General features: G+C 37.0%; 6 protein-coding genes across 6 annotated transcripts; 4 read left to right on the top strand and 2 right to left on the bottom strand.

Annotated features, from left to right (window-relative positions):
• Positions 1-402: 402 nt before the first annotated feature.
• LOC105394216 (ubiquitin fusion degradation protein 1 homolog) lies at positions 403-3,431 on the top strand. The gene is made up of 7 exons (XM_011566083.3): positions 403-497; positions 577-697; positions 821-975; positions 1,493-1,622; positions 1,894-2,036; positions 2,299-2,511; positions 2,879-3,431. Exons 1-7 carry the CDS (start codon positions 495-497, stop codon positions 3,038-3,040), a joined length of 927 nt encoding a protein of 308 aa, XP_011564385.3. The 5' UTR covers positions 403-494; the 3' UTR covers positions 3,041-3,431.
• Positions 3,432-3,882: 451 nt separating this feature from the next.
• Positions 3,883-5,400, bottom strand: LOC105394217 (actin-related protein 2/3 complex subunit 4). Its single transcript, XM_011566084.3, has one exon. The coding sequence runs from the start codon at positions 5,315-5,317 to the stop codon at positions 4,811-4,813; it is 507 nt and encodes a 168-aa protein (XP_011564386.1). The 5' UTR covers positions 5,318-5,400; the 3' UTR covers positions 3,883-4,810.
• Positions 5,401-6,072: 672 nt separating this feature from the next.
• LOC105394218 (ras-related protein Rab-35) lies at positions 6,073-9,293 on the top strand. Its single transcript, XM_011566085.3, has 4 exons — positions 6,073-6,299; positions 6,381-6,680; positions 7,026-7,174; positions 7,816-9,293. Exons 1-4 carry the CDS (start codon positions 6,248-6,250, stop codon positions 7,924-7,926), a joined length of 612 nt encoding a protein of 203 aa, XP_011564387.1. The 5' UTR covers positions 6,073-6,247; the 3' UTR covers positions 7,927-9,293.
• Positions 9,294-10,630: 1,337 nt separating this feature from the next.
• On the top strand, positions 10,631-11,323 carry LOC119693801 (zinc finger protein 593 homolog). The gene is made up of 2 exons (XM_038118341.2): positions 10,631-10,821; positions 10,903-11,323. Exons 1-2 carry the CDS (start codon positions 10,710-10,712, stop codon positions 11,241-11,243), a joined length of 453 nt encoding a protein of 150 aa, XP_037974269.2. The 5' UTR covers positions 10,631-10,709; the 3' UTR covers positions 11,244-11,323.
• Positions 11,230-12,718, top strand: LOC119693890 (serine--tRNA synthetase-like protein Slimp). Its single transcript, XM_038118825.2, has one exon. The coding sequence runs from the start codon at positions 11,230-11,232 to the stop codon at positions 12,574-12,576; it is 1,347 nt and encodes a 448-aa protein (XP_037974753.2). The 3' UTR covers positions 12,577-12,718.
• LOC119693800 (transport and Golgi organization protein 2) lies at positions 12,635-14,237 on the bottom strand. The gene is made up of 6 exons (XM_038118340.2): positions 13,965-14,237; positions 13,746-13,859; positions 13,538-13,661; positions 13,189-13,410; positions 12,973-13,071; positions 12,635-12,889 (listed from the first exon to the last, which is right to left on the bottom strand). The coding sequence occupies exons 1-6, from the start codon at positions 14,104-14,106 to the stop codon at positions 12,766-12,768; spliced, it is 825 nt and encodes a 274-aa protein (XP_037974268.2). The 5' UTR covers positions 14,107-14,237; the 3' UTR covers positions 12,635-12,765.
• Between the last annotated feature and the right edge of the window lie 97 nt (positions 14,238-14,334).

Genomic DNA, 14,334 nt, shown 5'->3' on the forward strand with positions numbered 1-14,334 from the left:
GAAGTAATAAGTACTTACCCATGGGAGCCTCTCTCAAAATTGTACATTGTAATGATGTTGAGAAACACCATGAACACCTTTGCTTGTGCAGATTTATTTAGTTGATAAATCGGTAATGATTTGAATGATCCCTTGCAAAAAATGTCTATATTCTAGATTTGGTGATAGACTCATGGTTTATGAATCAGTTTAGATAGCATAAGTAGTTCTTTAATACAATGATTTTTTTGATTGAATCAATTTTTTTGGTACGTATGATAAAACCGTACGTGTGTGGCAGATCTTAAGTTCGCTATGACGTCATGAGTTCACGTGACTAAACCAAAAGCTTGTCTGTGACGATCATTTGACACAGCAAAAGTCAAAAATCTTTGACACTTGTTCTATTTGACACAAATTTGACAGTCATCATCATACCTTTGTTTTCAAAATATTTGCATGATTTGCAAGTAAAATATTTCCTTCTAAAATTGAAATTAAAAACAATTACCAAAATGGTATGTGTAAAAGAGAAGGGTAGTTATTAAATCGTGTGTCCATAAGTCCAATTTGCATTATAAATTTTAATATTATTAGTTTCAGTTTGGCTTCAACATGTTTCACGAAATTACAAGACCATTCAACATGACCTACAGATGTTTCTCAGTTTCTATGCTGCCAGGAAACGAAAGAACAGATGTGGAACGTGGAGGGAAAAGTAAGTTTCACCAAGAGTCATCCTGGAAGCCTTTTATTTCAGAAGTCTCCTTATATCCTCTTAGCTAAAAGATAAATTAGAATATTCAAACTCTTACTAAAATTTACTTTCATAAATTTCCAGTAATAATGCCGCCGTCTGCTCTGGAGCAACTCACAAGACTGAACATAGAATATCCCATGATCTTCAAATTAACAAATAAGAAAACTAAAAGATTGACTCACGCTGGAGTGCTTGAGTTTGTTGCTGATGAAGGCAAAGTGTATCTACCTCATTGGGTGAATATATCTGCTACATAAAATAATATTTATGCCTCTAGGGCAGATCCAATTTTGGATGTTATGACATGTTATAGACCACATTCTCTTAAAACAACACAATTTGAGACTCAAAGGCTTGGCCTTGTGGAGTCTCTTGTGCAAATGCATTAAATGCAAAACATAATAATTCCATCTCAGTTTTACACCTGATATTGATATTTTACTGCTAAATTATAATGAACCAACTTGTAAGTATTAAAATTGATGGTTTGTTAGAGGCTGGTCACACATTTTAAATTATAATTATAATTTAAGTTATAAGAGTTAAGATTTATACAAAAAAGTATTATTTACAATGCTCCTACTCTCACATAACACATTTACTGTATTTCCTACTGATAGTTTCAATAACTCTATCTATCAATCTCGGGTAACTAACTCTCAAAATCATAAACAAAAGTAACTACCACAGTCATCAATAGAAATAGTTACTTTGACTGTCAGCTAAACTTCCTCTTGTAATGTTTACTTCCAGATGATGACCAATTTAGTGTTGGAAGAAGGGGCACTTATTCAAATAGAGAGTGTATCACTGCCGGTCGCCACCTTCTCCAAGTTCCAGCCCCTGTCGGAGGAGTTCTTAGACATATCCAACCCAAAAGCAGGTATTTCAAAACTGTTCATTCCATTCAATTTGCAATACGATATATCTTTATTCAAATATCATGATCAAACCTTAATTGAATGTAATAGGCTGCCTTATTGCTAAAAGCAATCTCTACCTTGAGATAGTATGGAATGTATAAATGAGGCAGGCATGCTTACTTTATGTATTTCTTAACCAAATTAAGAATCATAAATAAAATATGCCTTTATTCTGTTCAAAATGAGCTAGTGAGAAGTAGAATATATGTTTGGTTTATTTTGTAATTGCAGTTCTGGAGAATTGCCTGAGGAACTTCTCTTGCCTGACGACGGGAGATGTGGTCGCCATCAACTACAACTCGAAGGCCTATGAGCTCTGCGTCCTGGAGACCAAGCCAGGGAATGCTGTCATCATCATAGAATGTGACATGAATGTAAGGTTTATCTGCTGCTAGCTGTTCCCGCGAGCTTTGCTATGCCTTAAAAAGTTTTCCTGTGGGAATTCTGCGATAAAAAGTAGCCTATGTGTTAATTCAAGGTGTCAGCTAACTCCATACCAAATTTCATTAAATTTGGCTCAGCCGTTTTGACGTTAACAAGTAACAAACATACACATACCCACAAACATTTGCCTTATAATATTAGTAGGAAGTAGGATTGGTTACCCACCCTTTTATTACAAGCACAACTTCCCAGGTGGAGTTCGCGCCTCCAGTCGGCTACAAAGAAGAGGAGCACATCCCCCGCGAGCGCGCCTCAGGGCAGGAGGGCATGGACGAGGACCCGGCCGCCATGATGCCCGCGCCGAGCGGCTTCACGGCGTTCAGTGGAGCTGGCAACCGGCTTGATGGGAAGAAGAAGAAGACGGCCAGTGAGAGCGAGGAGCAGGCGCCTGTTGTGCCGAGACAGGTGGGTTGGGGTTATGTAGAGAAGTCAGGTGGCTGCTGGACGTAGGCCGAACGTAAGGAGCGCCACAATACTCTGTACTTGGCGTTCCTCATTCAGCTACTAATGGCTACCTGTAGAGATGTTGGAACAGAAAACTAGGCCAGATACACAGACCTGTATCAGGTCCTGAATAAAATAGTCTGGCGATGACAGAAAATGCATCAACGCCACCCAACATCTTTCGAGCTTGATAAAGACCGAAGTTTTCAGTCAGGCCACATTGGCCTCCTCGTGACCTGGAAGGGTTTTACCATAATATACTCTCCTAATCTCCTCTACTAGTGTAATAATACTGAAAACTGTTTCATAACCCAAACCTCGTCCCCAGGCGTACGTCCGCGGCATCCCCGACTACGACTACGTGATCGGCACGCTGCGCTTCATCCGCTCGGCGCGACCCGCGGGCAGCAAGGAGGACTCGCCGGAGGAGCCCTTCCAGCCCTTCAAGGGGGAGGGGTTCACGCTGCGCACTGCCAAGTCTAAGAACTAGTAGCGCTCCGTTGCAGAGGTTAAAGCCGAATGTTAACTGCTGGCTAAACTTAGTTCGCATAGTTAAGCCAGTTTTTTATACATGTTCGTCCACCGCAAAGTCCGCAAACTGTGCACTATGTATGAAAAACTGGCTCAACTATGCGAACTATAATAATTTAGCTTGCAGTGGACGTTCGGCTTAAATTTGTGATTGGCAATGGACAAATTAGTGATTGCAGAATGTTTTAAAAAAAACTCGTCTAGCATTTTACAAGTCTAAAATATGTCAATTTTTTGTTTCTGTGTGAATGAATGATGATATTTAAGTCAAGTTTATCTTAATTTGCAATATACCTATAACTTTATTGAGAATTTATATTGAAAATAAAACATACAAACTTATGAGGTGATATTAGACTGTTATTTATTATATTCCATTACCATCAGATATCATTATGCAATTGTTTTTTTTTTTATTCTGATACCAAGTACTTTAAGGGCCGATTTTTCAATGCTCAGATAGACAGATAGATAGCGTTTATTCGACAGATAGCGAAATATTACATTTTTCAAATGTCAGATAGAACTTATTCGTCCAATAACTCAGTTACCTGGAGAATAAATCTATCTGCTGCTTGGGCCGCCAGATAGGGCTTATTCGTTAGATAGTTATTTGACGTTTTATCCTGCAATTGAAAAATCGGCCCTGAATCTCATTACCCTTTTCGTTGATAAAAGACTCTTTGAATTGAAAAAAACATTGCATTCTAACATGATTGCAATAAGAATGAATATAATGTGAATTGTGTGGAATTGAATTGTGTTATGTTACTACTGTGGTACAGTATTTAAAAATTAGGATAAAAAAAACATTTTTTATATTAAATTGAATAGTTTATGTCAGCTGATATTATGTACTTATTACAATATTCTTATGCACATACAAATAATTTATGCAGTTAGATTTGTGAAAGTATACTGAATACATACCTAGCTATTTCCAAAATAAAAAAAGTATTGGAGTATAACATTAAAAAGTGTAAATTTTTACTAAGCTATTGAATTAATTTCAAATTGACTGACAAATCTTGATTGAAAGTATTTCCATACACAATAATCTCTACATTTAAAATTTGGCAGTCATGGTTGAGTAAGTACTCTCCAAATTATATTATGTAGAGAACCTGCTTTTACTAAACAGAAAAGTTTCATGCTTATCAGCTAGCTATGTATACTTAATTTAGGAGATAACATAAAATTTTTTATTAAGAGTAATACTAAACTTAAAATAATATTAAAAAGTAATCATTGGAATATTACTTAAATGCAAAATTTATATGTAGAATCATCTAATTATTGTTCAAATCAAACTCAATTGGTAAAGATGAAATCATAAGAGCTTTTTATAGTAATTTCATGGAGCCCTGACAAATGTTTCTGCCTAAGCAGGTCCAACATAACAGCACTGTTGTAAAATAACCTTAGCCGAACCCCAATTCACATAACGAAACAAAATCATTAGGGTGCCAGAGACATGCGATGATGTGAAAGCTCCACTTTCCCTCCATTGCTACACTATGTGGATCAATGAATATGATTGGTAGATTTCAAATACATCCGTAGCAACCAAAATAGCACATCCTTAGTGGATAGGCACCCTTACACCAACTAGCTTGTCCATGCCTTGATTATAGGTGGTATTTACAACTAAAATTTTATTGGAACCTCACATCCTGCATACAATGTCTCTCATTTCGATAGGTGAATTGAGGCGCTATTCTGATGTATTTTAGAATCTCTTGAGGAACTCTTCAGAGCAGATCCTGGCTCGAGCGTTTACTGCAAGTTTCATCTCACTGATCTCCTTATCAATCTCTTCCATGAAGTATATCACAAAGTCTACCAATTTATGTTTATACATCTGCTCGGTGTGGAAGTTGGTGATCAGGAAGCTGATGTGATACCCGTCTACGGGTTTCCGCCGCAGAACGATAAAGTTCTCAGCTCTCATCATCATAAAACGCATAAACTTTTTACACAATATCTTCTCGATCTCGTCCGCCTGTTTGATCATTATGCTCACTCGGATCGAGTTGATCGACGACTCAATCAACACTTTCTCGTTGGCATTCCTCGAGATCACCACTGGATTCAGTAAAAGTTCTTTACTTGTTCTAACCTCCACCTCTGGTTTGTTGTATCTCTCCACTACTTGTGAGGAGAAATGTTCTAAACACATAGCTGCCGTGAGCGTATGCCGTACAGCAGTTAAATAGGGTTTCAAAGTGGCCGACATCCTTAGTATTCGCGTAAAATTCACAAAAATACACCACACCTACAGTATTTTGCTCGGTTTTTGACAGTTTAGATAAATTTTGACTCATCGACAATATTAATGCTGCAAAAACAAAATGTTTTCCTTAAAATGTTGTATCTCTTTCTAGCTTGCAAGGCTTATATCTAGCTGTCTCATCTTACAACTTACATCCTATGTTGGTATTGGTAACTTTATAATTTCATAAATTATATATTTTCAGTTCTGAAATAATAATTGTTTATCGTGGGAAATGTATATTAAATATATTTGGCCATGCGTTTTATAGCATGCTAAATGAATACATAATAGATTTCTAAATAGAAATAGGTTCGCTAGGTCAGACCCATACCCATAGGATGCCCACAGGACAGGCAACAAATGAAACCTCCATAAATTTTCGTTTTCGAACGGGCTCATTGGTTGACTTTTTCGATCAAGCCGACTTCAGTATCACGCGTTCGAACCGCGTATATACGTTGCCCTTCAGAATAATAAAGGCCTCGCGCTTCGCTCCATGTGCGACTCACAATAGACACACATGTCACATGACACCTTACAGGGACAAAGAAATGGCTGATTGGCTCTAGCTTTGATAGGAGGGAATGAAACATTTTAAGTCACTTCTAAATACTATTAAAAAATACCAAAGTGTGCGGCGGCTCTTAGGTTTTAGATGGTATCACTGAGCGAACAAAAAAAAATCTCAAGCTCTAGCTACTCTATGCACAACAGTTGTCCTGTCAATTGTCATTTTCGTCTAACAATGGCGGACTTGTAAATGCAAACGTAACGATTTACGGCATGCTTTTGATTGTTAATTCTGTGGATAGAGTGGTGTTACATCGATATCTATCATTATTAGTGGACACATGACCTATTAAGGAAATAGATTTTTGTAATACACAAGCAATGTCGCGCGAGTTTGATCACCTTTTCAAACTGCTGATAATCGGTGACAGTGGTGAGTGGGCGAGGCCTTCCTACTCCAACGACTTCTGTAGCAATTTAGTCATCGGTTCTCATTGATGATGTTATGTTTTAGGTGTCGGGAAGAGCTGCCTGCTCCTGCGGTTTGCGGACAACACGTTTTCCGGTAGTTACATTACGACGATAGGTGTAGACTTCAAAATAAGAACGTTAGAAATAAATGGTGAGCGGGTGAAGCTGCAGATATGGGACACGGCGGGGCAGGAGCGGTTCCGCACGATCACCAGCACGTACTACCGCGGCACGCACGGCGTCATCGTGGTCTACGACGTCACCAACGGGGAGTCCTTCGCCAACGTGAAGAGATGGCTGCACGAGATCGAACAAAACTGTGATGTGGTCAACAAAGTATTAGGTGAGCTTGTTGTTGTTTACAGTTTAGCTGGTCCATACTTGGTTCTCTTTTTGTACATGGACTTTGAATCAAATACCATAATAACAGAAATTTGCTGCAAACTCTGCATGGCTTGATTTCATTTGTCTATGTTAATGTAGACTTCTGTGTGCAAACAACCTATTATATCTTAAATTGTAAACATTAAACTAAAAAAATCAGTCCAATGATAAGAAGTTTCAGTTTATATGAATTTATTTGTTTTTAGACCAAACATTGCACTGACTTTTACCTTATCTGTTGTTTATTATTTATCTCTTGTAAGTATGAGTCATGATTTTGACCTTTCAATGTTTCATTCCACAGTTGGTAACAAGAATGACTGTCCATCGCGGAAAGTAGTAATCACGGAAGATGCCCAGCGGTTTGCGAGCCAAATGAACATCCCATTATTTGAAACCAGTGCAAAGGAAAACATCAATGTGGAGGAAATGTTCCTCACTATCACTAAAATGGTAATTATCTACTCACTAGTCTGACTCTGAACTGTGACTCATGGATGGAGTATTCAGTTTTTATACAGGAATGTAAGCTTTGATAATGAACCACTTCCTAATGTTGCTGGTTTATGAAAATGCTACAGAAATTTAGATGTAGAATGTACTGGTTGTCATTTTAACTTAATGAATTAAAATTATAGGTATGGGCTAGATGCTAGTATGTACTGCTCTATCATTATTGTATTTATTTTTGAGTATTCCAAGTGTGTGAAGTTGAAAAAACCTGTATGAAGGATAAAAAATACAGAATTTAACCATTTTAAAACCATAGCAAATACTTTCAGATGTGATGTAAGTGCAGTATTATGTTTAGAATGTAATTACCAAAAGTATGTTGCATAAATTAAATTTAATGTCCTTTTTTGTGTTCTGTAGTAATTTTGGGCAGCCTTGCATGAAGTTAAATTACGACAGACAAAGAACTTATTAAGTAATAAAACGTGAAAGATAAAAACACTTATCAATAACACTTTTTAAACTGCTATAATGTACATGTTTTTCTAAATACAAAGAATTAAAAACCTGACATGACGACAAAAAAACTGGTAATACTTGTAAGACACAAATAAATTGCTCCTCTTCTTTGTTCTTTACAGGTTTTAAGATCGAAACTGGAAATGAAAGAACGACAGAATGTTACATCAAACGACACAGTGAACTTGAAGAAGGCACACAAAACAAAGAAGAAAAACTGCTGCCATTCCTAGAGATACACCGGGCGGTCGCCGGGACTCTATAGGACATGCTCAAAGGAGACCCCTGTGCACAACCCACACACACCAGCCGCACCAATAAGTGTACACTCATGAAATTTAACATTTTGTAAGTTGAGTATTTGTATTATGATCTCTTTGGCAACCTCACTTTGGTAGTTAACAGTGATGGCCTTATTTCAGTACTGAAGCGGAGGTTCAGACCTTGACCATACATTCACACACTCCTTGTTAATTATATCATGTTTACTTTGGTATTTCACATGAATTCTGTTTAATGGGGATTAGTCATGGTATTGTGAAAGCCATTTTCAACTTGTATCATGAAATTTTCATGTTAGCACATACAGGTACAGGTTAGCAGATTAGCAGTGCTCTGATAGTAAGTGGCAAAGGGAAAATGTGATTAGTATATTTGTGAATACCAGTTATTGGCAACATCAACAAATGCACAATAATAAACAGTTTGGTTACAATAATTTGATGTAGTGTCGGGTTGAAACTTCTCATGAGCGGTGTAATGAATGTGGAATTCTTGTCTCCACCTTTTATATTAGGAGCTGAATGCATAGTTAATGTGTAATATATGATTGTACTCTCTTTGTCAACATTTATGTGATGGAGTGTTGTGTAAGGAGCGGGTACTCATGTGTAGATGTGTACCACTAAAGTTATCGTTAATTTCTACTTTCTATTCCAATAATTAATCTAAGGTGTGATTCAGTGGTCATTTACAGATTCATCACATAAACATTGATTTCTTGAAGCTAATACATCAAGATAGGTATATTTTACATAGGGAAAGTATTATAATTTTGAAACAATGTACTAGTAGTATTTATGTATGTTATTGGTATTAAAAGTAATATTTTTATTGTGTAAATTGAAACATACCATTAGCATAGGGACTTAGGTAGGTGTCACTTATGTTGGCTAAAATATCAAAGCATCAATTAATTTCATATTGAATCAACAAAATATATTAAAACCATTAGTGTACTCACTAACTAAGGTTGTGTGGTACATGGCAGCGTTTGATGATTGTATGGAATGTATTGCTAATTGGGACTATAAATTAGTGCAAGTGCAGTAAGGGTCAAATTTAATTAAAAAAAACTTAGTATAAAGTGATGATTGATGCAATATCTAAATAATGAATAGTAACATAATATTAACAATGCAATGTGTGTATCTGCAGCCAGTGTGAACCGACCCTTACCTGAGTTACATCATCAATCGGACTGTCTCGAAATTACTATGTTAGTAAAGTGTTACACATTATTATCTTGTAACATGTTCATATCATTGTATGAAATTATCCAAAATTAAGGTACCTAAGACTTGTTTGTGTATAATCTTTTTAAAACATTGTCAGCCCCCAGCATTTTTAACCGACTTCAAAAAAAGGAGGAGGTTCTCAATTCGTCGGGATCTTTTTTTTACATTACATGAAAATATATTTATTTCATCTTTTGTTAGTAAGTTAAAATAATTATATTATCCCAATGTTTAGGAACAATTTATATTACTGATGTATAATTATTTTCCAAAATTCTCATTTTATTAAACTTACATAAAGTACCACTTTATAAGATTTTGTCATACCAGCATTTTATGTTTTTAAAGTGTAAATAAATTATATATTTTGCCTGTATTTAATTTTTTATTTAAACTACCATGGTCAGCGTATTTAACCCTATGTTATACTTACCAGGCGGCAGGCTAGTTTTTCAGGCTACTACTACCTTTTATGGGTGGTTTACACAGTTGCTAGCTAGCGTGCAAGTCTGCCTTCCGAGCTGTACTGCAGTAATTCGCACAGTTACGAGTAGCTTGTACGTCGATAGGGCTCCTCACCCTGTCACGTGAGTTTAAATGTGTAGCTAAAAGCGGGTGACTTGGGAATCACCTCTGAATACAACCCCTTCGGGGATTACAGTCGTAAGCAATGTGTGAGGCCCACATGCGACTACTACAGTTTACTGGCTAGGCAGCACCTCGCACTATTAACGCTCTTTTAGAAATTAAGAAAGCTCCCGTGTAGGGTATGGTATGGTAGACAATACAATACTCTTTATTTGCACCAAAATAGAACAACATACAAAAGTTTACTCAACAGCTTCCTTTTTATCGTTACAAGTTTTTGATCAGTGATTCATTAAGCGTAGTGGTTATTGACCCTGACTACTGAGCCGAAGGTCCCGGGTTCGATTCCCGGCTGGGGCAGATATTTGTTTAATCACAGATATTTGTTCTCGGGTCTTGGATGTGCCCGTAAAATGGCAATAGGCCCGCCCCCTATTACATTGGGACTAACATAACAACACTGGCGAAAAGTGGGTGCAGCAATGCACCTCTGCCTACCCCGCAAGGGAGTACATTAGTACAAGGCGTGAGTGTTTGTTTGTTTTGATTCATTAACTAGGTATACTCATTTCGAAATGAAATATCGTAGTAATAGTCAAAATATTACTCTACCACCATTTCACAACGGTATATAAGATAATTATTATTATGCCGCTTCGGCCGCTTGATCGATTATTATTCTGAGTTTGAAAGATAACGCAAGATCCGTAAATCGGAACGCGTGAACGAACTGTTACCTCAGAAGAATAACTAGTCAGACACAGAGTATTTGTGTTTTCTTAGGTTGGCTAACCTATTAATATGTCATACTGACGTTCATTCATTCATTTCATTTCATTCACTCTTTCTTTTTGACGGTGACGTTGTTGTCATCGCGTGTTTCAATTTCAGTAATTTTCAGTATTTTTATTATGCCATACAAACGCAAGAAGTATCATCATGGTGATACTCATTTAGCACGTCGTTGGAGAGTTCGTAACAGGACGAAGGATTTAGATGAGATAGACGTGGACTTGAAAGAAGGTTTGTAAACATACTTGCCGTTGTATAGGCACACGCTAGTTTTAGGTTATGTTTTGTAACTAACCTATGGATAATTTGCAGAGAATTCTGAGAAGCTCTTGAACCAGAGTGTGGACTTGGACCTTCCTGGAGCTGCACAGCATTACTGCCTGCACTGTGCGCGCTACTTCATTGATGACAAAGCGTTGAAGGATCACTTTAAGACGAAAGTGCACAAACGGCGACTAAAAGCACTAGAACTAGAGCCGTACAGCATAGAGGAGTCGGAGCGGGCCGCTGGATACGGCAATTTCAAAAAAGCAGAGAAAAGAAAGATTGTTACACAGAATACTGAAAAGCCAGTAGCCACAGACCAGGACGGAGACACTGTGATTGAAGATATTAGCCCCACAAAGAAGCAAAAGATTGATGATGCTACGTAAAGCTAGACTATTCAATAATATTTTAAGTTTTAAAAAGTTGAATGTTCGGCATTCAGCTCTATTTATAAATGGTTCTAAAGCAACTGATACATTTGTGTATATAACTCCTCATATTGATATTGAGCGCATAAAAAATCGTAAAGACCTACAAAATGAAATTGCTAGAAGAAAATCAACATATGATTTGAATAAATTTGAGAATTTATGGTCATTTTACGAGGAGATAAAACAAAGGAAATTGGACTATGATAAGAAAAGAGCTGATATATCCAGGGAGCTAAGCCAACTCATGAAAACTGACCCTGAGAGTGAAGCTGCTAAGAAATACAAAATACAGAATGATTTGATCAAAGACAACCTAAAAAAATTGAAAGTGCCACTGTGGTCTGCAGAGGAGAATGCGATGGTGCAGGCCCTCGCGGTGCCAAACTCACTGCACCGCCTCACTCCTGATGACACCGTAGTACTGCACACACATCTCACTGCACCTTCAAATAAAAAGGATCACTTAAAAATAGGCAAAGATTTAGGCATTATCAACTTCAAGAAAAACGAAAACTACTATCTGACTGGCGATGCAGCAATATTTGAACTAGGAGCCAAGTTCTACTTCAGTGAGGCACTCAAGAAAAATGGATTTGTACAGTTTTCCAATCCAGACTTTGTGAAAAGTGTTATTATTGAAGGTTGCGGTGAAGATCACACTGATTCAGACAAGAGCTTCATTTTGCATCACACTGAAGATAGCAAAGTGAATGTAGATAGCCGGCTTCACCTCACTGGGGGTGGCTCGCTGACATCCTACATGGCTTACCATGCTAAGAATGTAATCAATGCAAAGAACCTGCCTTTTAAATACTTCTCAATGGGCCGCCAGTACGTCCCAGCACCGTCAGATGAAGACAGCTTGTTCCATGTCAGCCAATCTTCTGTCATTCAAATGTTTGGGGGTGCCAAAGACTCTAATGAACTAGAACAACTCCTACAAGACCTCACTGAGACTTTAAAAACTATTTATGGAGAACTTGGCTATCATTTCAGACTGAGCTATGTACCAGCTGACAAGCTATTGTCGTGGGAATCATTGAGACTGAGTGTGGAGATGTACTCCTCGTCATTAGTCAGCTATGTTGAAGTCGGCAATGTGTCCCTCAGTGGAGACTATATCAGCCAAAGACTACTCTTCACTTACACAGAAAAAAAGGAAAGTAAATTCCCTCACATAATTTCGGGTACACTTCTGAATGTACCAAAGCTGTTGGCCTGTGTGTTAGAGCAAGATGAGGAATTTTCTGTTCCTACAAAATTTAGAGTTGAAAATTGGTCCATGTAATATCTGTTGGTTGTCTTGTTGTATTAAGTTAAGTGGAAACAAGTAAATAAACACTATGGTCTGTAACAAAGAACTTTATAAATTCATATTAACAGTATGTTATGAATACAAAACTTTAATAAAATCAAATATGTATAACAAATGTACTAAATTATTTCACGATATTGATAGGCTCTCATCTCTTCATCTTCAAGGTTCAAAATGGAAGTCTGTTCTAGTCCATTGCGGTTGGGAGGGGTCAATGGGAGGCTGCATAGTCAGCTCTACAAAGTCAGTGTGACCTGATTTGCTCACTAACACTATGCTGTGTGTTCTGAAACATTTTGGGAATATTTTAATGTTACTTATGCTAAGAGAAACAATAGTTACCTACAATGAAATATTAATTTTACTAACCTTGTCCCATATCTAAATGCAGGGACTGACACAAAAACGGAACTCAACAGATCATAGGCTCTAGGGTTTCGTCTCTGGAGCTCAGCATCTGGTAGATGTCTGAAATTAGATTTTATTATTATTTTATTTATCTATTTTTATCTGATTACAGCAAAGCAAAAATGATGATTAAACTAACACTTATAAATTGTTCATTCATGATATTAATTAACATACCTTTGATCCCATCTTAACAAGGTGATGAGCTCATCAATTAGTTCATCTTTTTGTGATGTCTTGCACAATCGGGGGCAGATATTCCTGAGCCGTTCCTTGCCGGCCTCCACTTTCTTCAAAGGTACATCTGGAAGGCTATTTCCGAAGCCCAGATAGGTGCTGTTGCAAGTCTCTAGGTTGTTAGTCACATTATTGAAGGCTTGCACTATAGGTTCAGGTTTACTGAAAAATATTATTTTCACTGATAAATTGTAAAAATGTACAGGCTAAGCTGGTACAAAAAATTATAACAATCTAACTAGGTATCTTATTAAGTTTAAATTGAATTAATTTATATTACATACCTTACCTAAAGTCAGCAGAGATCAGAGCAAAGTCATTTGTAGTTTTGGAGTATGCTTTTATAGAGTCAACATATTGTTCAACACTGCCCCAATCATGTTTTACCAAGTCCTCAACGATTTTTCCTCTGCCTGTAATTTAATATAGACATTAATCTTATTTTCTACTATTATTTCTTGAGGTAACTTAGGTAGTATTGGTATTTTGAATATTACTTTTGGAATGTTCTTTTTGGTTTCCTGGAAGATTAAGCAGCAGTCCTAGTATCTTTCTCTGAGGAGAGATGACCATCCATGAGCCGTTTCCACAGCCTTCTGCCATATCTCGACCTAAAAAGTTTATGATTTAGTATAAATAAGTAAGTACTTTATTACCAAAAAATTAGGTAGGATATAAAGGGTCAATGGGTTTTCTAGTGCAAAATTATAACCAACCTCCGATAATGGTAGGGTCTTCAGTCCAAGGTGCTGCGTTCAGCGCTGGTCTATCATAATTCTCGTCCCGGTTACTTGCCAACACCAAACTATAATCACTATCTTGATCATGGCTCCCCAGGTATGCAAAAATTATGCACATAATGTCAACGAGATATAGTCTACTACAATAAATGATTAAAATGTCGAATATGGTGAAGTTACTGTTGTTATTTTATCTCATTATCAACATTATGATAATGTTATCACGATGTACGATAGTAAACAAAGGGGGACATTCACGAAACAGCTGATCAAAGTGATGTACCATCGCTTGTCAAATTTGACATGAAATACGATTCACCGACTACTTATTCGATTCTACTGTATT

Source organism: Plutella xylostella, chromosome 16 (genome assembly GCF_932276165.1).
Source record: "Plutella xylostella chromosome 16, ilPluXylo3.1, whole genome shotgun sequence".
Lineage (NCBI taxonomy): Eukaryota > Metazoa > Arthropoda > Insecta > Lepidoptera > Plutellidae > Plutella > Plutella xylostella.

What these genes read in the sequence shown, in the direction of transcription:
- LOC105394216 (XM_011566083.3), top strand. An exon ending in TCATAGAATGTGACATGAAT is followed by an intron (nt 2,037 to 2,298) that starts GTAAGGTTTATC and finishes ACAACTTCCCAG; the next exon opens with GTGGAGTTCGCGCCTCCAGT. An exon ending in CGCCTGTTGTGCCGAGACAG is followed by an intron (nt 2,512 to 2,878) that starts GTGGGTTGGGGT and finishes CCTCGTCCCCAG; the next exon opens with GCGTACGTCCGCGGCATCCC.
- LOC105394218 (XM_011566085.3), top strand. Translation starts at nt 6,248, where the DNA reads ATGTCGCGCGAGTTTGATCACCTTTTCAAACTGCTGATAATCGGTGAC. An exon ending in TGTGGTCAACAAAGTATTAG is followed by an intron (nt 6,681 to 7,025) that starts GTGAGCTTGTTG and finishes TTCATTCCACAG; the next exon opens with TTGGTAACAAGAATGACTGT. An exon ending in TCCTCACTATCACTAAAATG is followed by an intron (nt 7,175 to 7,815) that starts GTAATTATCTAC and finishes TGTTCTTTACAG; the next exon opens with GTTTTAAGATCGAAACTGGA.
- LOC105394217 (XM_011566084.3), bottom strand. Translation starts at nt 5,317, where the DNA reads ATGTCGGCCACTTTGAAACCCTATTTAACTGCTGTACGGCATACGCTC.
- LOC119693800 (XM_038118340.2), bottom strand. Translation starts at nt 14,106, where the DNA reads ATGTGCATAATTTTTGCATACCTGGGGAGCCATGATCAAGATAGTGAT. An exon ending in AGACCCTACCATTATCGGAG is followed by an intron (nt 13,860 to 13,964) that starts GTTGGTTATAAT and finishes TAAACTTTTTAG; the next exon opens with GTCGAGATATGGCAGAAGGC. An exon ending in CCAAAAAGAACATTCCAAAA is followed by an intron (nt 13,662 to 13,745) that starts GTAATATTCAAA and finishes ATTAAATTACAG; the next exon opens with GCAGAGGAAAAATCGTTGAG.
- LOC119693801 (XM_038118341.2), top strand. Translation starts at nt 10,710, where the DNA reads ATGCCATACAAACGCAAGAAGTATCATCATGGTGATACTCATTTAGCA. An exon ending in AGACGTGGACTTGAAAGAAG is followed by an intron (nt 10,822 to 10,902) that starts GTTTGTAAACAT and finishes GATAATTTGCAG; the next exon opens with AGAATTCTGAGAAGCTCTTG.
- LOC119693890 (XM_038118825.2), top strand. Translation starts at nt 11,230, where the DNA reads ATGATGCTACGTAAAGCTAGACTATTCAATAATATTTTAAGTTTTAAA.